The sequence below is a fragment of the Fulmarus glacialis genome, unplaced genomic scaffold (assembly GCF_000690835.1).
Source record: "Fulmarus glacialis isolate BGI_N327 unplaced genomic scaffold, ASM69083v1 scaffold41162, whole genome shotgun sequence".
Classification (NCBI taxonomy): Eukaryota; Metazoa; Chordata; class Aves; order Procellariiformes; family Procellariidae; genus Fulmarus; species Fulmarus glacialis.
Window position 1 is genome coordinate 24,738 of NW_009200517.1, and position 24,204 is coordinate 48,941.

Sequence of the window (24,204 nt, forward strand, 5' to 3'; positions counted from 1 at the left end):
GTAGCTCAAAGAGGGCTTAGAGTTCCCTGTCCATGTAGAACTCTGTGATACGCATCCTGCTACCCAAAGCAGAGCAGAGTTAGCACCACTGAACAGTTTCTGTTTATTACAGAAGGGGCAAATGCAGAAAAAGATTTGTGCTTGGTTAGCAAAGCACAGAAAAAAGCTGTGCTTCTTATCTCCACATGCGATGCCTAGAAAAAAAAATAATTCCTATTACGTCAGAAATGGGATGTTTCTATGCTGACTGACAGAGAGGGTGTAGGTGATTTTCTGCCTGTTCAAAGATTCCCTCCATTCTGTTAAAAGTCCACCAAAAGACAAAACTCTTAAGATGTGATAGTACTTACCATCACTATCTGACAGAATTGAAACAAATGCACTTTGAATATCCTTGAGATGAGACTGTAAGAGAAAAAAGGACATTTTAATCTCAGGTTTTGGATCCTTTGTCTGGTCTCAAGTTCCTAACAGATAAACAGAGCCTACTGTATCAATGGAGTTGCCTGTTTGAGCTACACCTGCGACAAGAACTGCCCTCCTTTCCAGACAGGTAAGCAGCAGCCTGACTGACATTCACAGAAGATAACAGTTATTTGTCCAGCTCCCTTTTACAGCTACCATGCCATTAGTAAACCACGTATCGTATTTTCCTTGTCTAATACATGGCAATAATGCATCATTAATCTGACTTGCAGCCAGATGGGGCTATCCTCTGTGCGAGGACGTCTTTTCTTCATCCCCAAATGAGTGGATTTTGCCACCTCCCACAAGATCCATTGTTCAGATGAGTGTAACATGTGGCAAGGTTTTACATGTAACAGCTTATATTTGCGAAGCACCTATTGTCCCAATGCTCTTCATCATTACCTGGAGAGCACAAAATGGTTACATGGTCCCATCACAGTCTGTGGTACCTCTATGCAGAGAGAGGACATTTTGGTTGGGAATGCTTTATTAAGTCCTTGTATAGGACCTTTCACATTCTCTCATTACAGACAAGCAACCTAAATATAAGGTTTTCATCAAAGCACACCAAAAATACACAGTACATGAAGCACATCCTGCTCCTAGTTGTGATAAACTCTGTGAAACAAATGAGTCCAGGAATTCCATTCTCCCCCTTCTTCCCCTCCTAGACCTCGTATTAGTATTTTCCAAAAATAAATCCTAAAAACTATACAGACACTAACCTCTTCTTCCCAAGGGAAGATGTACTGCTACTTCATCTTTCAACAGCTATTTACACTAAGCTCACTCTGACTTGAGTACAAGTCAGATGTTTACAAAGGTGCCAAACAGCCTCGTTCATCTGCCAGTTAGTATGTTCCCCTAATAACAAAAGATAAGCCATGTCTCAAAAAGACCTCAGTAAGGACTGCAGCAGCACTGGGGGAAAAGAGGCAATGGAAGTGAAGGGGAAGGAAGGGACAGAAAGGATGTGAGAAGCCAAAATAGGGACAATGAGCCAGTTGTGGAAAGGGCATATTTCTTACCTTGATTGCTTTGTGTGTGCTCAGCTTCTTCACCATTGATAGAAGCCAGATGCAAGCTGCCTGCCTAATGTGTGGGTTGGGGCTGATAATGTGCTTGTTCAAAATAAGGTCTAGGACCCAGGGAACCACGTCATTCACTTTCAAATCTATATGAAAGAAAGAAAGGTGGAGGGGAGGGGGGAAGCTTTGAGAATTGGCCACACCCATTTTTAATTTCAATATAATGTGCAGCAGCAATGAAAAATCTAATTAGCCCATGAGTATTCAGGTGACACCTTAATCTCTGCTTATTCAGGAAAAGCCTTCAGTGGAGTCACTGGGAAAGTATTTCTCCCAATAGAAACACTGAATAGAGTCCTCCTAACCCTTCAAGAAAGTGTTTCAGCGCCTGTGGCCAAGAAGAGGTACCACTCATACTACATAAGATTCAGTGCACTACTGTTTTTTTGTTAGAACTCAAAATTTCTGGAGCAACAGCAGGGTTTGGTTTCTACCCCATTCTGCACATGCTCAGCTTTGCATACACTTAAGGTCTAAGAAGACCACTCTCACAACATCAAAACACCTGTTTGCAGGTCTGAGGCTGATATTTACAGCTGCCTGTTTTGAAGCCAGCATTTTGTCATACTTGTATTTAAGTGGGTACAGAATCTTAGTGCTTAAACAAAATTTCTGCATTTACTGCATCTAAGTGTCACTTAATCATATCAGTCCAAGTTGTTGGAAAAGACTTGCAATTTAATTTTCTAACCGTATTTTCCATTGCAGGCTTCAAAATGCTATTTTAAAAGGTTTGCGTACGTTACACCTGAAACTAATGCAACATGGCAAACCAAAATGAAAAAACTAGAACAAATGCAAAGTCAAGTGACAACGAATTAGATTTCATCAAGAAGTTATTTAAACAGCACATGAAATAAAGTTTTCTACCCTCTGAGCAGATGGACTTGAAGAGGTGAAACTACCTGCATATAATCCAGCATTGCAGAACACTGAACAGTGCATTATCAAACACAAAATGTGTCTTCTACTCTCACAAATCAAACATAACAGAAATAAAGTTATGGAGCCCAGTGTTAATCCAGAACTGTGAGATTTTACGTTTCTCAACCCAGCCCCTGTATTAGGAAGGCCTACCTGAAGGAGGGATATATTCCTCCTCTGTGACTGTCCATGCATCACGTGCAGCCACTGAGCTGGTTCCTACAGCAGCACTGGTAATAGCTTCACCAACGGTGAACTGCAGTTCTATTTGTTTGGCCTGAAAAACACAAGAGCCTCACTGACAGTACTAAGTAAACATACAGCAAAACTTTTGGCACTTACTCCACAAAACCACAGTCTCTCTCCCAACCCCAATTCTCCACACCAATTTGCAATAAGATCACTCTTTTGGTGAGCTTCTGAGACTGTGTGGCACTTCAGACCCACTGAAACTGACAGAAACTGAGGCAATGTCAAACTCTCCAAAACAAATGCTAAGAGCTAAAATTTCCACACTTATTTTTAAAGCATGCCTCCTACAAAGCATTTGCTAGTCTCTGCAAACGTTCAACTTTGTGAACAGAAAGAATTGGAAGAGACAGGATGAAAATAAAACAAAGTTAGAACAATACTGTCAGTCATTAACGAAAATTACTGTGGCTTTGTTATTGTATGCCGTAGTGAAAGATTCTCCTGTAATTCCATGCAGAAGTTGATCATCTCCAAGAGATGCAAAAATTTTTTTTTCACATTAGAAGACAGTATTTTGCTTTGCTTCTCTGCCCTCTTTCCACTATTCTCTAAGCCCTCAGGAACAGAAAGTGCAGAACTCTGCCACTTTTTTGTTAGTATTTATGATGAATCTTGAATTGTAAGAACTGATTTCCATACCTGCTGAGTACTTTCTAGATTGCTTTCCTTACTCTCTGGAAACACAAAATGCTTAGGCATTTGGAGAAGTAAGCCCTTAGCTTCCTGCTATCTAAGATAAATTGGTTTTTTTCAAGTATGTATTTTATAAAGGAAGCTATAATGACCCTAAGCAGTTACAGGATATAAACATGGCACTTAGGAACATCATTTTATGTTTGTGTACACAACGTTCTTACTATTCTTGCTTGTTTGATCACATCAGATTGCAGGACTCAGCAAAGCCAGCCTGTCTGTTACTCAGTAGCTGCTTCTACAATGCTGAATCTTACGTCAGTATCAACAAGGAAGAAAGGTAAAACAAGCTGTAAATGAAGAATACTAAAAAAGCTCCTTGACTATTTAATTTTGCTGTCTGGCATATTGTAATATGTATAGCAGCTCTAAAGTACTGCGAAAGAATGCAGAGCGTTACGCTGATGCATTTAGGCTGACAACAGATACATATATTCCTATAAACAAAGCTCCTAATTCAAGTGAGTTATATCAGCTGATGCAGTTTAGATGAAAAAGGTGTATTTATATTGTCTACTTTTAGGGTACTTTTGAAGGCCAAAGTACAGACCTATGGCTTCATTACTCTAAGCTCTTAAGATTTTACAGATACAGATAGTCCTTCTGAAGGGGAACACATACTCGTCTCAGAGACTGGGGCAGAGACCTCAACTGGCAAGTTTTTAAACTGTTGCATAAAACATTTTAGAGGCCCCAAACCTACCTCTGCTCTCTATTTCAAGGCAGTTTTAAAAAACCCAGAGACACAATTACAAAAAGACAGCTCTCCTTGTAAACTTGGCTCTAGAGATATAAAAAGCATTCAAATAGAAATACTCACTGCAGTATAAAGAATAATACATTGATAGTGCCTCACCTCCACAGAATCCATTAAACCCTGCAACAGTAGCTTCTGGTGCGGAAAATCTTCATCTCCCACTGGGAAGTAACCTAGTGTTTGTATTGCTCGTTCCTTCATCTTAAATACAAACAAAAAACCACCATCACATAACCTTCCTGTAAGTCCAGAAGATACATTTTAAACCCACTCTTTCTCACTCTTGCTGAAGTTTCACTTAAGGTACCAGAAGTTTGACATGCAAGTGACTTACCAGATCAATCAGTGCAGCTCTCTTCCAAAACACAGATCAAAACAAATGTCCTGTTACCTTTGAGGATTATTTCCAGGTAAAAGAAGATACTCCCATTTTTCTTGAATTAAAATTTTGACCATTCATAGTTTTTATCCCTTAAGCTCTTACATGTGACTATAGCAAGCACCAGCTATCAACTCCTAGACAATTAGCCTAATTCTGAAAACCCTTAGCCTAATTCTGACTCACTAAAGCCAAAGATAAGCCTAATTGCTTTAAAAACCGAGGCTGAGTTTGGCAGGTAATACATAAACCTGGGGACGGAGCATTCCAGAAATGAACAAGGATCATAACAACACTACAAATCTTGCCTTATTTGTTTCCTTGCTGGAAGGGATTCGGGCCAATAAGCTTTCAACAAGTTGCAGCTTTGTAAATCCCGTTCCTTCGCTGGGGATTGGCAAGGGGCCATTCCTGCCAATCTCCCCAAGAGCCGTACAAGCTGCCACCACGAGGAAGGGAAAGGTGCTGTCCAGAAAAGAACCTACAGGAAAAAGCAAAACAGGATACTTGGATTTTGTATTATTATTTAGCAGTGGGCAGGCAGGCACTTATATTTTACCCATGCAAGAAGCAAAGCATTTATCTCCTCTACAGCTAGTAGGAAGCATTATGCTAGAACAAAATCAAAGTGAAAGGAGACACTGAGAGGACTCTAGGCAGTGGCACTGCTCCTGATTGTGCTACGTTGGTCTACGAGCTAAGAGTCCACCTAATTCTTGTTGAAAAGGGTTAGGTCCATACATCTAATCAGATGACATTTTTACTGTAAATTTTATCACAGAAAGTGAACTCAGGATTACAGTATCTATGGGCTGAATATCTTAGAGAAGTCCTCAGCCTGGGGTGGTTGAAAAAACAACTGTTACATGCAGCAAAATCTTAGGCATGAAGTTACCTATTGTCTCTGTCGTCAACTTTATGAGCTGTTCTTGTTCCGGCATGACTGCAGTGTTTGGCTGTTCTATGTCATGTAGCTCCATTGTTCTGATTTTCCCTTTGGCCAAGTACCTTCCTACTGTAAATCCCAAAGCCAACAAGGATCCATGTTGGACCTCCGGGCTCTACAGACAATACCAACAGTGCAGAAAATCTCATTTTCAAAGTAAGTAACACTTCGCACAAAGCACTGATTTAAAAACACACATGGACAAGCCAGATGAGAAGGCACCCCGAAGAACGAAGAGTTCTAACACATAATGCAACAACAGAGAGTTTTATATTGCTAGTGCTCTCTGATGGATGGAGTCCTTTAAGATAAATTAACAAAACTTAGAAGAGGCTTAGGAGGACAGATTAAGAACTTATGACCAGCACTCACATTCCTAAAGTCTACCCCTTGTTAGATAGGCAAAAAAAAATTTAAAAAATCCAACTCATCTGATTTTTAAGTACAGACCTACAAAGGTGAACTAAGATAATACTATGCTGTCTCTGCTTAAAAACTGGGCATACTCAGATTAAGGAGACAAAATGTACTCTTTGGTAAAAAGCAGTACAGGGCACTTACTCTAGATTTGCACTGCTAAGAATGAGAACACACTTGGCCTACGAACACAGAAGGCAATGCCTCTACACAGTTCAGTAGGCTACAGACTGTGAAAACTAATTATTACAATTAAATATAAGAACATTCATTTGTCCAATGCTGATTTGGTGCTGAGACTATCTAAGGACAGTGCTCATTCCCACAGGTGAATTCTAACAAAAGGATTTTGTGCAGAAATAAGGTTGTGAGACTTAAATGCTACCTTAATTTAAAAAAAAAAAAAAAAAAAAAAGGAAGGGGGCAGGGGCTTAAACTCAGATTAGTTCATGTATCTGTTTTTTAATCACAAACCTGCAAAAAGTTGCATCAGTGCAACTATGCTGCCAGGATGGGATCCTCAACCTAGCTTAGCCTCCAGGGACTGCTCCTTGTTGCGGTCTCACAGCAGCAAAGCCAGCTGAAGATGGGTCTTTCCCCCGCCTCCAGCTGTCCATTTACACCGCAGTCCTTACTGAGCCACTAGACATCACCACCACCCCTAGCTGTACTGATTCAGTTGGTTTTGTACATTCACAGCAAACCAGAGCTCTAACTGACTCAAACTCAAAAATGTATGCGGTTCAAATCCCTCTTTATTTTCAGCCAGATTCTGTGAAAGGTCAACCTTAGCTTCATGGGTGAGTGGGGCAGAAAGCAGTGGTGGGGTCTGGGACCCGTCTGTGCTGGCTTTGTGACCACAGAAGCTGCGCCCTACGTAAAACTGAGCAATGACACAGCTTTGGTTTACAGACACGGCTTTCACAGATACAAAATAAACTGTGTTTGTTAAGTACGGCATAAAGCGATCAGCACTTCTCGTCAGCATTTGAGCCTGTTACCCGCAATGTAAAACGGTGGCCCACTAAGTCCTTCAGAAACTGATATAAAAATGTCTTGGGGAAATATAACCTAAAAATGCTACTACTTCCCCTCCCTTTCAGGATTCAAGACACACCAGCACAGAAACCTGCCCAATTTGTTTTCAGGACTTCTTCTCCATGGTCGTAGTGGCAAAATGCAGAGATAAGGATAATGGGAGGCCAAAGGAGCTGCAGGAGGAGGGAAGGCAGGCAAACCCATCGTGTACTGATACAGCCGGCTGATGGCTGCCAAGCAGACCATGTGGGTGGGAGGGAAGAAGCCAGACCTCACCTGGCAAAGGCTGCTGGTCGGACAAGACCCCCAGACAATGGGGAGCCAGGAGGCTGCTGTGGCTCAGTAGAGGAGGGGAAGTTAAACATTTAACGAGTTAAACATTTTCTTAGTTCTGCGGATATGTGTAGCCGCTTACAAATAAGGAATCAGTAAACTGTATGAGGTAGGTAGTGTGATCCATTACCACTCAACGGGATGACCTGGCTCAAACTTGGTTAAATACGTGACAGTACTGGGTTTGCTTGGGAAGTGCCTCCAGGAAACCCTCCTACTGACCTTAACAACAGCTTCGGGGATTAATTTATTTAAAGACCCGTTGCACTCACCTACAACAAAAATCCCTTCTCACCGTCCAACTGGAAGTCAGCTAGTTAATTTTACACTCAGATTAAGGCCAATAGATCCTGGGTACACTGTGAGATTCACATTTCCTATCAGTTACATGACATGAGAAAAAACAAGAAGCAGACAAAGGAAGGTAGTTACATGGTTGTCTTTTGTCATCTTGATCAGCTGCTCCAAGGAGGCCCTTAGCTCATCTCCAGACATGGTAGTCAGCACTACAGAATAAAACAGGGCTGCGAGCTCACGCATTTCTTCTTTGTTCGTGTTCATCAGGCTCTGCAGGAGTTTTTAAAAAGAAACATAAAATACGGAAGCAGCTTCTTACATAGTCTATTCATACAGAGCTTCAATATACAAGGACAACTGTCATGCAGCTACATAAATAGTACTTAACTAGAAATCGCTCTTCAAACTGACAGCATTATCATTTAGTAAGCAACAAAGCACTCAGTTCAGCAAAGCATCCATTACACGCTCAGCGTTTAGGAGGAAGACTATTACTAGCCACAAGTGGGCTACCCACCGCTTCTGCATTAAACATGCTGATTGAATGCTTGGCCGAATTCTGTCTTCAGAGAAGAGCTTCCACATTTTGCATCCATACTGAGCTAAAAAAAACCTAAACACACTATTTTTGCTGAGCTACTGGAGGCTTCCATTTCCTTTTTATTGATCAAAGGGGGAAAAAAACTCAAGAGGTTAAACTAGTTAAATCCAATGATGACAAAAACCCCAAGTGTCCAGGAATTACAGCTCTCAATGCAAATTTATCCACTCTGTATTACAGATCTTGTATTATCTAAATTGTTAAGAAGTTGAATTTGGGAAGCCTCAGGTCATTTTTTAAGATATAATCTTACCTCTGCCATTAATTTGATGTATAATGCAACACACTCACATGAAAAATTCATACCCAAAGCTTTGAATGGCTTGGGCTACCACAAAGGCAGCAAAAATGAGCCAAGCAAACAAATAAGAAATGAGATCTGTCAGACTCATGAAACATAACTCTAATTTCAACTCAAAACTTGCATCAGATCACGCAGCTGGCTTCTAACAAACACCTGGACCTGTTCCTTCCACTTGGCAAAGTGAAATCACACAAAAGGTGATTCACAACAGTATTTCTGGAACTAGGTAGTATCAGTTACCACCCCGAGATGCTTAATTTTGCAAAAGGACACCAGGCCAAAGAAAAAGAGGGTTTTTCTGCAAATGCTGAGCAATACTGAAAAGGAGAATGTCTTTAAGTCCTCTCTTTTGAGGTTCACACCTGCACTTAAATGAGATGTGGTAACTGCATATAGTGCAATGCAGCACAGATATCAGCAGAGGAAATTATTAGAACACATTCTAATTTTTCTTTAACTTGACCAAGTATTTTTTCTGCCAGATTACCCCAATGAAAGTGAAGGCAACCTGTAAGAGCTTAGTAAATCCTGGATGCTTGAAGCAAAAATGAAAAAGCAGAAAGTTGCCTGAGAAAAGAATCTAGGGAAAGCAGAATTATCTTTGGCTTATTCCCAAGCAGGCTCCAGTTTATCTGTTTTTTTGTTTGAGGCTAAAAAAAGAAAAATAAAAAAACCTCCACAGAAAGGGCTCTAAAACAATTAGGGATCTAATTCATCTCATTTTCTGAGAAGCCACCCGTATCTTCCCACTGGAACATTCCCATTGTTAAACAATTCCTTAAAAAAATTAGCAGAATTTTGTTTTCAGTTTTCTTTTGCTGTTTAATGGATCTTCTGATCAAGAGGAAAAACTGACTGACTATATGAACAGGATCAATGACACAGATTACCCAGAACATGTAGGTCAATGAACAAAATCGGTAACACCAAAGAACCAAAAGATAATTTTCCCCATCCTGCTACACACAACATCTCATGAGGTGTTGGCTGCAAGTAGAAATACCAGATTTCAAATTAAGTGCATACTTGGAAATAATTCTCCATTCCACGATGGGAAAATGTCAGATTTTGCTAATGCCAAACGCCCTCTACCCAAAAAAATAAACCAAAAAAAGGGTTTTCAACATACCTTTACCCAATCCATTTTGTCTACAAATCTGGTGGCTAGTTTTTCTGGATACACTGAAACAACTTCTAGAAGACAATACATGACTGGCAAACCTAAACAGGAATTAAAGAAGCAGGTTATTAAACAACTGCAGTATTTACAACAATCTAACAATCAGTGATAAAAAGAGGTTAAGAAGTATCACGCATTTCAAAGCATTCATTTGCAATTCACTAGGGATAACAAACAATAGAGAATAATAGGGTATAGTATTTCTCAGAAATATTAGGGAAACTAATAGAAGCGAACATTCTGGTAGCAATTTGTTCTAAATGCATTCAAGTGCTTTAAGACTACACTTGCTGCAGATACGCTTTTATCAGAGTGAGGAAGACATAGCATTCACTGGTGAGGAAGCTGTTATAGACAACGGCCTCACAATTTTAAAGCATTCTGTCAACCGATGCTGCAATTTTACTGTTCTGCTTTCTCCCACCTACATAGCAGCATAGAAGAGAACAAGTTTAAACTGAAGAGTATATAGCCCGTGTTGCAACTCTGTGATTGCTGCAGCGAAGTTCAAAGCACTGAGTGTGACAACTCATTTCTAATAAGAGAGGACTTTTTTCCTTCAAGATTGTGATGCACACAGCTTCTTACCTCCAACACCAGCTAACAGCTGCTGAAGAAGGCCAATATATATATGTACAGGGTTGGTTTCTGCACTTTTTGAAGAGGAGGAGGAAGAGAAAGATATGTGGTTGCCAGACATGAGGTTTCTTATGTAACGTCCAATGGCTGGAGCATGATCTTGCATATCTGCCAAGCTCTGTGAGGTTGGCACCACACCTGCACTGTGAGCAAGACACATCCGCAGATACAGAACTATCTAAGTAGAGAAGAGAAAAACACAGGATACTGAGTGCATGAGCACTTGGAAAACCATGGAGGAGACAAAATAAAAGAGCAGGGAATATGCTCTATTCAGTATAACCAAAACAATACAGTTTCTTCTTTAACCAAATCTAGACAGAAAAGTCAGCACGGAGACAGGAACAAATATAAAGTGTAACAAATCTTAGGACCACTGTAAGCAGACAACTGTGTAAGCAGAAAATTCTACAGTGCCTGCATCACTCTCAAAAGATTAAATCATATACAGACTTTTGGTTTGTCATAAGCTGACACAACCTCCTTGCAGGCAGTTCAGCCTGTACTCTATACCAATTTGGCATGCATACAAATGCACCCCAATGCATTGCTAATACAAACCTTGCCTTACATCTGAGTTTGTGTCTACAGATCACTGAAGCCAGGGAATCTGCTATGAAAAGAACAGCCTCAAGGAGCATAACGTGACTTTTGCACCGGATTGCCAGTTTCGCCCTCTGAGAAGCTATTACATTAGGTATGCTGCAGAAAGCAGTGGAGCAGCCCTCTCGGGAACATTCCTCCCACGCCCCTAGAAAATCCTGTTCAGACTGCCGTTTAAGGACTGACAGATAAAGGATGGAGAGTTAATCCCAACATCTGTTTAAAAGAGGAATTTTAGAATGTAGGATGACTTATGATAACTGTTACCTTCTTATACTGTCCTCTAAATAAATAAAGGTACACATATCCGAGGAAGTAAATCCAGACAATTACCTCTCCAAATGTGGCAGGATTGAAAGGCAACGCTGCAGTTCCAGTCATATATTTAGCTGGAGTTTTCATTCGATGAGAGGCCTAAACAACAGAGTATATTAAGACTGGAACAGTCAGACCCATGAACAAGATAGATGTTGGAAAGGTCAACGAAATTTTGCTGATGCAACTATGTTTATCCTCCACTTAGCAACTGAAAATGTACAACAGTTCTATAACAAGAAGGGCACAGTGCACTTGGTAATAGTACAGTTTAGGTACACCAACTTTACGTCCCTAAAAGTGGAAGCTCTGAATTCATGAGAGGGAATGGCAGGGGAGGCTGGAGGAGGACAAAATTCTTTCTTCCCCTCAGGAAAAAAGAAGTGCTTTAGAATTTAAAAACAAAATACCTCATAAACTTCCAAACTCTGAGGTGCCCCAGCTGACAGGCAGCCAGGAAGCTTGGGGATGACAGCTCTGCCTGGAGAGGCTGCAGGAGCAGCCAGGCTTCCCCAGTGCTGGGAGGTGGGTGCCCTGTGCTGCACCAGCCAAGCCCAAGGAGTTTCTCAGACCCTGCTACCCGCTAGGCAAGAGGCTGCTGCAGCAAGAGAGCAACTCCTTTCCATGGAAATGTTAGCTTTGACAAGCAGGAATATTCCAGCAGAAAAACATCCAAACAGAAGGTTTCCAGTAACACCCACTGCAAACGCTGCAGAAAAGCAAGTCCGCATCCTCTAGGCAATACGCACATCAGTGCTAGGGCTGGATTCAGCAAGGCAGCCTTGCATCCGAATAAACACACAAGGCAGTTGCACAGAATTCAACAGACCCTCACACCTCTTAAGATGTCAGACCTTTGCTGCACTGTAACTTCAATGACATCCAGAACCATTAGTGAAAACCTGAATTAGTGAACCAGAATATGACTCCCTAGAAGAATGGGTTCCCATCCATATCCAGCAGATCAGGTCCTACTCTTTTGCATATACTTTCTTGCAGAGGGAGAGAAGGATCATGCTAACTCATGCAGGAAAGCCATTTTGCATCTCGGCCTGCTGTGCCAAGCAATGCATACAAACTTCTCAAACATCTCCAACACTCGCGTATTATTCATGGTATGTGAAAATTCACACTTCGAGATAACTAACCAAAGAAATGTACCTCCAGGATTTTTTAATATGCCTTCAGGACATGTAAGGAAGATCTGAAAAGTCCTCAAAAAACATTTTTTTAAATTCACGCAGGAGTCAGGGAATCTTGTTTTTCTCAGTAGTGATTAAACTAGGCTGATCCATAGTTATTTAGTGACATTACGGAAGTCAAGGAAAATTTTAAAATTAACTACAAGGGGTCAGGCATTTAGTAGTGTTACCTAAAACTTAATCTTGGTTTCTTAATTTTTTTTATCTATTTGAATAACCAGTATTTTGGACAAAAGCAAGTTTTTTCATGAAGCTTCAAATACTTAATATACTAGCAGAGTATATCAGCAGAATACAACACCAGCAGAATATACAACATTTCACAAGAAATCTCTCAGGTGTAAAAGTTCTGCTATCACAGATCTCTTGCAAAACCAGATGTGCTCCAACATTATATACTTCTGACATTTTTTTAAAAAGTAGACTATCAGAGGAAAAAAAAAGTATTGTCAGTGACCCTCCACATCTTCTTTATAAGCCTAGTATAGCTACCATACACAGAAGTGTGTAACACAGACTAGATTTTAACACCTCTCCAGATGATCTCTCAGTGCAAACAGTGAGAGTAAACTCAGTGGTAGTTTTTGGCGTATCATTCCACTAGACTCGTGAAAGGTTATTTACATGGCCATTACTTCCACAGATTGCAATGAAGATGAATAATTAAGCCTTTAAGTCAACAAACCAGACTTCTTCACTTGTTCCAGTATCTCCTTTCCTAGCCTGGAATCTTTTTTCTGTTTTATGCACAGTATTATTTTTCACCAGCCCAACCAGAGAGTGGTCTTCCTATCCCTTTAAGAACATGTCTGTAGCGAACTGTCTTTGTAAAACATGCTGGATTATCACCCCTGAACACTGGATTCCTCGCTCTGCACATCTTCTGCACAAACAGCATCAAAGCAAAATAATCTCTTTGTTAAAGGTTCTGCCTCCCTGTTACTTAACACTTGGATCTCTTGCAGTTATTGCCAGCAGAAGGTAATGATGAGTGCTAATCTTGGCAATGGAATATTATGTGTGGTCTTACCGTGATTTTAGCTAACTTTATTCCTTGGGGGAGGTGACGAAGATGGATACAGGGAAGGGAAGACCACACTTATTACGTGCCTGAGCATCAGGCATATATTTGTCATTTACTGGGACAGAAGCACTGTACCTTGTCTTGAATGTAATGAACCATTTCAGGGAAGGAAGGCATCTGCTTCCCAGAACTCTCCTTTTCATTTTTACCAGGAAATGTTCTCAGCACCCGCTGGGCTTCTCCATGTACCTCCTCCCGCCTTTCAGAAGAAAAGATGAGAAACAGACGTTATTTGCACAGAACAAATGGCCTTTAATGAGCCATAAGTTATCTTGGGAAGCTGGGGGAGAGAGAACAGTTTTTAAATGAGAAGGTTTTTTTTGAAAGGAAGGGAAAATAAGCTTGCACTAGAACTTTTAATGATTTTTTTATTTTGGAGAGGGGGAAGAAAAAGGATAGTGATGAGTGGCCTCTGCAAAACAGTCTGGATCAGCCCACTGCTGCTTTTCTTACATCCTGCTAGTGTTCATCACCAGTTCTTGGTTCCCACATCCTTGCTTTCCTATCTGCTCCTCCTCCCATCACTTCCTATATTCAAGCTTCAGCTGACACCTACCAGGTTTATCGCTATCTACTTAGCAGAATATCAACTCCTGAAACAGTGCTGACACTGCAATGACAGAGCCGTTTCTTGCAATTGATCTGTTTAGCTCTGCTTAGTTACACAATAGCTACTCACATCAAAAATCAAGCAACTGAAGTAAGTTGGAAAAAACCCCACCACTTAAATTGCAGTAACAGAAAACTGCAAATGAAATGATTACTGTAATTTAATGAGTCAACTACTCCTCAGCAGAGAGTGGCAACTCTCACAAGCGCATGCTCCTGACTCTTTGCAAATACAAGCCAAATATAGACTGATAGAATTTGCCACGAAAAAATAATTTCTAGCCACTGTAAAGGTGATTTCAGTTAATGCATTTTTACTTTGCAATTGCAATGAAGTGCTTTAGTGGCAGCAGTTCATCTGAAACAAGAAAAAGAATCTAAGCCAAAGACTACTATGAGGTACAGTAACAGTTCTCCACAGAACTGTCAAGAATGCCCCTATGTAAAGGTTAATTTCCAAATTATCATACTTGATTTTCAGTGAGTGAGTTTTTATGTACGTACATACATATATATGCATTCATATTTCATCCAAATATATACTGGATGCAAATATGTGTGTGTGTGTGTGTGTGTGTGTATGTGTATATATATATGTATATATGAAAATAACTTTAAAAAGAAAACAACTTACGGGTCTCCTGCAGCTAACAGGAGTAAGTATCTGGAAGGGATATGATCTGGAGGGAATACTGTGCTAGCAAATTTCACAGCCACTTGACGTACTTGAACTTCAGGCTTAAAGAGAACAGACACAAACATATGGTTGAGTTTTAAATGAACACACTAATGACCTGCACTCACCACTTGTAAATAATCATCAGTCATCTGTTTTGTCCTCTGGTACCAACATGACTCAAAGAGTTTAGACATTTTGAGACACTGTTCTTGCTAAATCTTCATATGGCAGGAGACAGGGAAAAGAAAAGCTAGCTTCTCGTATATTCACAAGTGGAGAATGAAATGTTTAATTAAATACAGGCACATTTTTGGGAATCATAAATCAGGGTTATCGCTAATTCTTAGACATCTGAACTGCCCCAACCAGGCAGTTTTGAAATGAAGAATGACATACATCATCTATCCACACAAAACAGAGCTGTGCTTAGGAGCAGCACAGCCAGATGTGGAAAAGAAACATTAGCTTAGGTGGTCATTCTCTCTGCTGGGTTTAGATAGTCTCAAAATGGTATTGCCTGGAGACCTAGATTGCTTGAGCATCCAGGCAAAGAGTCATCAGCACGAAAATAGTCTCTTACACAGTTACTAGTGCAACCACTAGAAATACATGTATCTCCACAGTCACCATGAGTACCCGTGCAAATACAGAGAATACAAAACCCACTCATTCTGAAAACCCAGACCCCTGGGGAATTCTGAACACAAGCAAGATACTCAGTAAAGTAAGAGTCAGTGAAGTGTGGCTTCCTCTGGATTACTGTCTCAAGGCTGAGTTCCTGGGGAGATTCCCAGGTGCCTTATAATGTTAGAAATCACACAGCACACTGAAAACCCCACTTAGCAGTGAATGATCCTTTCGACCAAACTCTTGCTTTCATAAAGCATTTCACAAGATATTGTCGCTGAAGCATCTACTTCTCAAACTTTTCTTAGGAGGAGACTATGAGAAACATACAGCGCAATCGCAACGGCTTGCTTTCTTTGCAAAACAGAACACAAACAGAAAACTGCATGGTCACCCTTCTTGCAGCCACTGTATTAAAAATACTTCATCTGAGCATACACACCCCCCGTTCTCCCAGACAGGCTAATACATTCAGAAAGAAAAGGGAGACCTGTTCCAAAAGTATACAACAGGAAGTGTCAGGAAACAGAAAAACAACGGATAGCTCTTTTTTTAAGGTACTTAATTTTGACTCCATTGAAAATACCTTTATTAAATAAGAGGCTACAAGAGCTTCCATCAGGGTACGCTGGGCTCCTTCCAAGTTACTGTATGCTCCAACCATCATAGACAAGGCCTCCTGAATGGCAAGCCTAGTATCAGCATCTTCCTGCAGTACAAAACCGAGAGTTTTCACTTTACAGTTTGCAGTGACAAGAATTAAGCAAAACCAGCACAAAATAGGAATGATTTCCCAAAGCCCTGTCAGCACTCACCTTGCATAAAGCTTCAAAAAACTGCTGTACCAGTGCTATATCCTTGGTAAAGAGCTGAGGCATTCGGCTGAAAAAGATATTTTAATTCATGAAGTCTTTGGTTTTTTAAATTGAAATGCTTCACATTCACTGGTCTTCCCCTCATCCCACATTTTAACTGTCAAACAAAAGACAGCCAGCACAGAAAGTTTGCTCTATCTTAACCATTTCCACCATGGAGCAGCACCCTCACCCCTTAACCCAGTTTGGAGAGAGAGATATTCTATGGAAAACCACTTAGATCACCAGCATACCACTGAACATAACGCTTGCCTAGCTTCATGCCCTTTAGTCTTCGCTGTACATTCCTTAAATTTATGTTTCTGGCAATCCAGAAAGTGGAACCATTTCTTAAATTCTGTGCATAATTCATGAGCTGCCATTAACCACTGCTAGAGAAGCTATCGACTAAAAACATATTTCTTTTTACACCTCTGGAGATGTCACAAGAAGAATGCATTTCTCTGCACTATACACTCAATTGCAAAATTGGCAGGTGGCATAAATCATAGAATAGAATCATAGAATAGAATAGTTTGGGTTGGAAGGGACGTCTAAAGGTCATCTAGTCCAACCCCCCTGCCGTGGGCAGGGACATCTTCAACTAGATCAGGTTGCTCAGAGCCCCGACCAACCTGACCTTGAGTGTTTCCAGGGATGGGGCATCTACAAACCTCTCCGGGCAACCTGTGCCAGTGTTTCACCACCCTCATCGTACAAAATTTCTTTCTTACATCTAGTCTGAATCTACCCTCTTTTAGTTTAAAACCATTTCCTCTTGTCCTGTCGTAACAGGCCCTACTAAAAAGTTTGTCGCCACCTTTCTTGTAAGCCCCCTTTAAGTACTGATAGACCACAATAAGGTCTCCCGAAGCCTTCTCTTCTACAGGCTGAACAACCCCAAAGCTTGCTGCTTGCTGCTGACAAATTAACAGATTGCTGCTGATAAATTAACAGATTACTCTGGAAAAATTATTCAATGTCCCACTGCTTAAATGGTGCTTCAGTTACCTGGAGAGCTTTCCAACCGCTGAATATGCCATTGACAGCAGTTTTGAATCCTTGAATGATAAAACAGTAATTATAATTCAACAAAACCAGAAATACATAAAGGCATATCTTTTATAATTAAACATCTACTTTAAATCCTGTCTTCAAAATGCTCAAACAGACTTTCATGGACAAAGAATCCTGGAACATAAAATAATCATATCCAAGAATAAAACCATTACATAGGAACAGAGGGACCATGCTTTTCCACAAGAAACAGAAAATTACAAATGGTGACAAAATGTAAATCTCCCTTCTGGTCTCAGCTAATTGCATTTTATTTCAAGAGAGACAGCTAAGGAGGTTCATCAAGTATATGAAACAGTAGTAAAGGGACAGAAACTTTCCACTGGCCCTAAACAGCAGCTTTACACAAAGGAAGCTGTTTGCACAATGGATCCTACAGATGACCAATGCAGCACATTTATATACGGGCTTCCTTTCTCCCCAACACTCCTTTGTCATGCCCTTCCCAAGGGCAGGGAAGGCCCACGTGTTCAACACCAACTCAGGCCAGAAGGTCACATCCAACAGTTCAAATGAACCAGCAAGAGGATCAAAGCTGCAGAAGAGGAGGTCTGCAACATCAGCCCTTCGTAAGATACATGTAGGAGTATTGTGGGGAATTGGCCTACTGAAATGGCACTGGAAAGACCTCTTCAGGCCAGACTGGCATTTGCAGTTCTGTTTGTAACACCCTTCCCATAGGAATACCATCCCTGGACAGACAGGATGGAAGGTATTACAAGCAGGCCTATACAGTTGCTTATCACAACAGGGCGTACGCCTGCAGCTGAGGCCCCATGTGCTCCAGAGTAATGAGTAAGAGCAGCTAGATGCTACTCTGGCCTCACTCTTTAGATTACCAACACTATTATTTCCTGAGACTTTTGCAAATAGTCCAAGCACCTATCCATAGCTGTTACAACATATAAAACATTTTTCCTATATAGCCTTTTAAAGTATTTGCTTCTCTTCCAACAAAATTTCTTAAAAAGTATCCTTTGATAGCCATCTCAGGCAACTACAAGAAAGAGATTTATCAGTTTCGATCATAAAGATATTAGTCTTTTGCTTGTATTCATATGAAGAATTATACCTCTACAGTAAAGAACCTTTCAGCTTACCTCTTTGTACTCATTGATCAGCTTTGTAAGTCCATTTAAAAGCATTGGGCCTAACGGCTTTATTTTACTTTCTGGACAACTGCAATTAGAGACACCAACAAACAAAATATTATCTTTTGCATCCCTTGAAAGTATCTTCTCTCAGTATCACTTTTCCTCAACTTTGTTAAGCTGAGATATTACAGCTTAATGTGTGCTTAATGTGTGCAGCTTAATTACAACACACACACACACACAGAGATTTCAGGATTAAAGAAAAAAACAGGACTTTCTATGAGTTTTAGTACTCTTTCTTTGCCCTTAGTTCAGTTATATATTTAGTAAACAGAGTAGCTTCTAGGCAAATAGCTAAAAAACATTGTGCTCACTCTGAATTACTTACATGATACAAATATGATGCACAAACTGCAAGGACAGACTTCTCAGTTTTGCATTTGTGTTTGCACCAAAGAGTCCATCATAAACCACCTGGCCAAAAGGAATAAAGAGCAGATCAGAAAGTGTCTGGCCTCACTTTCAAAGGTTTTCTAACTCCCCTTCTTTAAACACTGTCATCAGTAACAGTGCTTCCCTCCCCTAAGTACTGGAGGAAGTGTATTATCAAGATCATTAGGAGGAGCAGCTTTGGAATGTTAGCATTACCTGAATGTTAGCTGGGAACGTTTCTGCAGCTTGCCTGGATCGCAGAAGATGAGGAACTATCTTTAATTTAACACGGGTGCTCACTGACTCTCGTTTCATTTCTGGTTTCAGAACAGACCCCTGTCAGAAACAGAGTTGAAATAATATAGTGCATCTTCGGACAGCAGTACTTTTAAGTTAGCTGAATTACCTTCTACTGCGAATCAGAACGCACTGGGACAGAGAAAAAAAATTATTTAATAGCAAAAACGTTCAGTGAAAGCAGAGATCAAAGGAAGTGACAGATTTAAGAAATATATATATGTCTTCTCCAAATAAAATAGGGCAACTAAAATTACAGCTTCGTAAATTAAGCAGGTATGCAATTCTGAAGGCAAATCTTACCTCCTTGGTTTTCAGTGGTATATCCCCAAGATACACTTTATACATTTTGTTGATGATAGCAGGATTGTTCCAGTCAATTAAACTAAAGAAAAAAACACATTGAACACCAACATGTTACGATTCCGACCTTTGATTACTTTTTAAAATATATGTGTTTTACAGCATTTTGCAGCATATTCATATTCTTCCCAGAGTTTTAATATATCTAGTCTGACTTTTAATCACTCCTCCCACATCCACATAACATATAATCACGAAGAATTGAAGTGATTACAAATTTCAGCTTCAAGTTCTGACAATGTAATTCCAAATAATTTGTGAGAAACCTACATGCTCCCTTCTCTCCCACTGAAACAGGACATATAAACCATGGTAGTCTACCGACTGAATACAGAATGGTCATCTGTTAACAAATTTCTCCACATTCTTCAACCTTGGTGCTTTGACATTTCAATAGAGAACAGGGTATTTTTAATTCTAGGACTATTTCATGTTGGTCTCTCAGACAAACCTGTCTGCCCACAACAACCATCTAATGCTAGCTATTGATGAGACTGTTTGGAACACACACACATATATACCCAAAAAACACCCCACAGAAAACAAAAAATTAAGCATGCATGCTTCAAAAAAAGTGAAGGAGACAGAACCATCTCTTTCTTTCAGTAAAGCAACTGATTTCCAAACAAGTGAGCTGTGAAGTAGCATATCTTTCTCATAAAAGACATTTAACATTGCATATTAACATGCATTTTGTCCACACATGTATTTCGCTCTCCAAGCAAAGAATACCAACACAAAGGGAAAGATGAGACAAGCAGCAAAGGAGAGACTGCCTTCTTTAACCAGGCTATCGTCACTTACTAGAATCATCTCCACTGCCACGATTGAGGCACACAAATAGACTCGAATGGAGAAGGTTTCACATTACATATTTGAGTCCAAGTTAAACAGTCCTATACTTCTAGCAACACAGAAGCCACCTACACATTTCAAAGGCAGGCCTCTCTCACTCTAAATCTCCTGCACGAGCCAGCAAAACTCGCATGATCAATGACTCAGCAAATAGTACCAACAGCAATTACTCTGGCCTCTTGATGGGTTAAAGACAGAAGCATTGTCTTTAGATGATGAAAGGTGGACTGAAGATGAGCAAAAGCTTTAATAATGCAGAAAACAGTGGCTGACAAACTTCCTAGACTATGGTCTCTTTACTCCCTTAATAAATTAAATGAAAGTACACTTTTCTGGGAAAGACAATATAGATAAGTTGACTAGCTGTGAATCACTTATTAAGGCCTTATTGACCATTGATAATCCACAGATGGCAATTTGGAAACCAAGGAGTAAGAAAATGGCTCAAAAGCAATACCAAAGATGATTGAAAACAGACAGCTAAAGCTGTTGGCTCTGGAGCCAAGTGACGTTCCCAGCTGCAAGACTGTGAGCCGCACAATTCCCAGCCCCATGTGAATACATGACAGCTTCGCAGCTATACAGGGGACTGCAGCCTTCCTCCTTTCTCTGGAGCGCTATATTAATTGCAGCTAGCTTTGTTAGGAACACTAGCACCATCTTTTCCAAACATCCAAACTTGTACCTTTGTTTGCTCTTTAGTTCAAGGTCTGCTGCAGTGGCAACACTGTGTCTTGTATCACTGGAGGCTACAACCAGGTGTATAACAGCTTCAAGTTCTGGCACTTGCTCAGCTTCAATGAACTTCACTATCCCCAGCTTACACTGTTCAACAGTGGGGAAAGTAAAGGCAGTGTTACTGACAAGAAAGCGTATGTTACAATAACTGAAGCAGTTCAGCTGTCTGCTTGCTAAGGAGTTCACATGCTCTCCATCTCTTTAGCAGCACCCACCTCTTGCCTCCTGTCAAAGCAGTCACCTGTGGCAAAGTATCAGCATTACAATTAGGGATACTCTGCTACTTCCCTGCTAAAAAGGGACACTTCATCAACGTAACCGAGTTTTGCAACCTTACCATCTTTAGGAGAAAAATGCAAGAGTAGGCTGCAGTCGTGGTTGCTTCCTAACTAGTTCTGAGAACTGCTGGCACCTCCCACCCCATCACACCGTTGCAAAGTTCCTTAAGGCATCATGAGAAGTCGCCCAGTAAATTCCCTCAGGGCAACTAAAGACCTGGTCAGAATTAGTTACATATTTTCCTTTCAGCCTTCCGTTCTTCTGTCTGTAGCTGTCCCTGTGACCACGCCCAGTTCACTGAGGACCAGCCCCGCAAGTGCAAGTACCTGTTCTAGCAGCTCCGGTGTCCATGGGCCATCTCCGATTACTCTTTTGGCTGCATAAAAGCTCATCCCTGGAGGCGGCTGAGGGATTCCAGGGCCTCCCACACTACTTGATGAAGAGCCCGGGGCCGAGGGTATGTTTTGTCGACTCTGAGATTCATTCAATACAAACCTAAGCAGGTGGGAAAGGAGTTTCATTAGAGGCTTTACCAATCCACATTGCCAGCTGAATTTGACACTGGAATGGAGGAATAAAGATAACCTATCCAACTTCAAATATTCTTCTTTAATTAATCCCATGACTCTGACATAAGACAGAATTTTACTCAGTTGAGACTCAGCTACCAGTTATCCCAGCATATTCTGCAAGAGCCATAACGATCTCTTTATAACTGTTTGAAAACAAACCTCAGTTAGGAAAGGGAAGAGTCCACTGGCATTTCTGAAAGCAGTTATCTCAGGTTACGACCAGAAAGAATAATCTCTTTTGTATTTGAAGTGAATAATCAAACAGTACTACATTTGAGAAACTTGTACTAAAAGCTTTAACATTTCTATGATTTCTATGAAAAATGCAAACCTAACAAGGGAAATAATGAAGCACATGCAACACAATGAAGTGGCAGGAAACAATCCTTGATATAAAAAATAAATAAATAAGATAATGTCTTGGAAAAGAGCAGTTTTAGTGCTGGGCACGGAAGGAAAGCAAAAACCATAAAGGTTAAGTTTACAGATCTTAGTCTTTTTGGAGACTGGCTAGTCTAGCTGCCTTGTGCACATCTCCATACTCTCACAAAAGCCACTCCACCTCTCCCTGTATCCTTGGAAGCTGGTCAACACACGAAGGCATCAAAATTGTAGTGCAGAGACCACAAGAATTATTTTGCTCCAGACAGCCATAATCTGTTCTGCATTCAGCACACAGGCAACAAAAGGAAGTAAACACTCAACAGTAAGGATAAACATTCATCCCAAATCTCATTAGTTAAAACTTTAAACACTTGAACTTAATTATAAGCTTTAAGCCCTACAGTTAGGCTTTCTGGTTGTTTTACTGCATGTAGACTGGCAAGGCTAATGCACAACTGGGCAATGACAGGGCAAGTTCTACCAGGCACAAATTAGCTGTAAACAGCTGCAAACGGTCTCACACAAGGCAGCAAGATTTTAAGAGACAGACATCCAGAGCCACAGGCTAGCTGAAGACGCTCTCTGCGCACCTTCAGGAAAGAAAACGAAACCTTTACCCCTACCTCGTGGTCTGAGTATTTAAAAATTGCCATGCTTGGCCAGACTACAAAAGGACGGAAGGAACTGAAGTCTCATTGCAAAGCCCAAGAACTTCATCTGCTGAAGCTACAGCCACAGCAGCGTGGGGGTGAAGCTGAGAGGATAAACCTGGTCAAACTGAAGAGTGTGAGCTGTGAACAGAGGAGCAGGCTAGGCATTTTAAACTATAAGCTGCAAGACTCTACATACTCAAATGGTAAGGAAGTGGCCCCTGAAACATCTGACGGGAGCATGGCCTCCAGCAAAGCTACATGGAGAAACATCACATGTTCATTATTTTAAAAGTCATTCCCTTAGGTTAATCCACTCGGGTGAGCAAGAGTTAGGTGCTCAGAAAAATCCTATGGGAATCAATATCAGAAATGTGTTCTACTGCTAAAATTATTTTTATTTTCTTTCAAAGCAAAAGCTCCCCTAGCAATACAAAGACACTAAAAAAGTTAGTGGAAAATAGATTTTGAGAAAGTATTGATTTTAGACCTAGAAGATTCCTAACAAGCGGTGATCGGTAAATTCAAGTTGCTCTGTAAATCATTTTTGCTCTCAGAAACAGTGTTCACACCAAGACACGCCATTACCGTTAAAACATTTTTCATCAGAAGACAGATGAAAGACAAATCTTGTTATTAAAGGTTCAATTCTGGAAAGCACAAGTTTTCAGAGATTACGTTTGCTTATGACCTTGGAGGAATAAGCCTTAAAACTCAGCTGCAGGAAGATGAGCACACATTTTGATCTGGCTTCTATTTTAAAGGTTTGGTTATTTAACACATAGCTCACGTCTCATAGCTTCACTTTGATCCCAAAAGAGGTCAAGGACAGAATAGCGTAACACCTAATTAAGTAGAAAAAAGATGTTTTGTTAAATAAGGAAGATGATGATCCCATTCTTAAAATTAGGACCCTGCTTTGTATCTTACTGAAACATGTAACTGGCTTCATTCAAGCTAGGAAATAACAGCATATTTTAAATGAGTTTCCAAGGGTGCAATTTGTCATGTTTCACACATAAAGAACATACCAGTCCTAGAGAACACTGTATTAACTCTTACTTACCCATAAGGCATAAGAAGAACATCCAACATAAAGTCCAAAAGCAGCTGTACAGTCTTTGGTTTTTCAGCAAGATTAAATGGAGAAGCTGCTGCTTTCAGTGGTTCAGCA

At 40.5% G+C, this 24,204-nt stretch overlaps 1 protein-coding gene across 1 annotated transcript in view; it reads right to left on the bottom strand.

The window, feature by feature from the left end:
- Nucleotides 1–24,204, bottom strand: part of KIAA0368 (KIAA0368 ortholog) — a 61,890-nt gene that overhangs the window by 20,379 nt on the left and 17,307 nt on the right. The window contains 22 exon segments of the mRNA XM_009573627.1: nt 351–405; nt 1,497–1,642; nt 2,634–2,757; nt 4,282–4,383; nt 4,870–5,042; nt 5,457–5,622; nt 7,728–7,862; nt 9,627–9,718; nt 10,266–10,494; nt 11,253–11,333; nt 13,596–13,719; nt 14,764–14,867; nt 16,022–16,144; nt 16,251–16,317; nt 17,301–17,350; nt 18,467–18,545; nt 18,849–18,934; nt 19,109–19,228; nt 19,493–19,574; nt 21,093–21,232; nt 21,751–21,919; nt 24,097–24,204. The exon segment at nt 24,097–24,204 is cut by the window's right edge and continues 20 nt beyond it. Of these exon segments, the coding sequence (XP_009571922.1) occupies nt 351–405; nt 1,497–1,642; nt 2,634–2,757; nt 4,282–4,383; nt 4,870–5,042; nt 5,457–5,622; nt 7,728–7,862; nt 9,627–9,718; nt 10,266–10,494; nt 11,253–11,333; nt 13,596–13,719; nt 14,764–14,867; nt 16,022–16,144; nt 16,251–16,317; nt 17,301–17,350; nt 18,467–18,545; nt 18,849–18,934; nt 19,109–19,228; nt 19,493–19,574; nt 21,093–21,232; nt 21,751–21,919; nt 24,097–24,204 (2,555 nt within the window).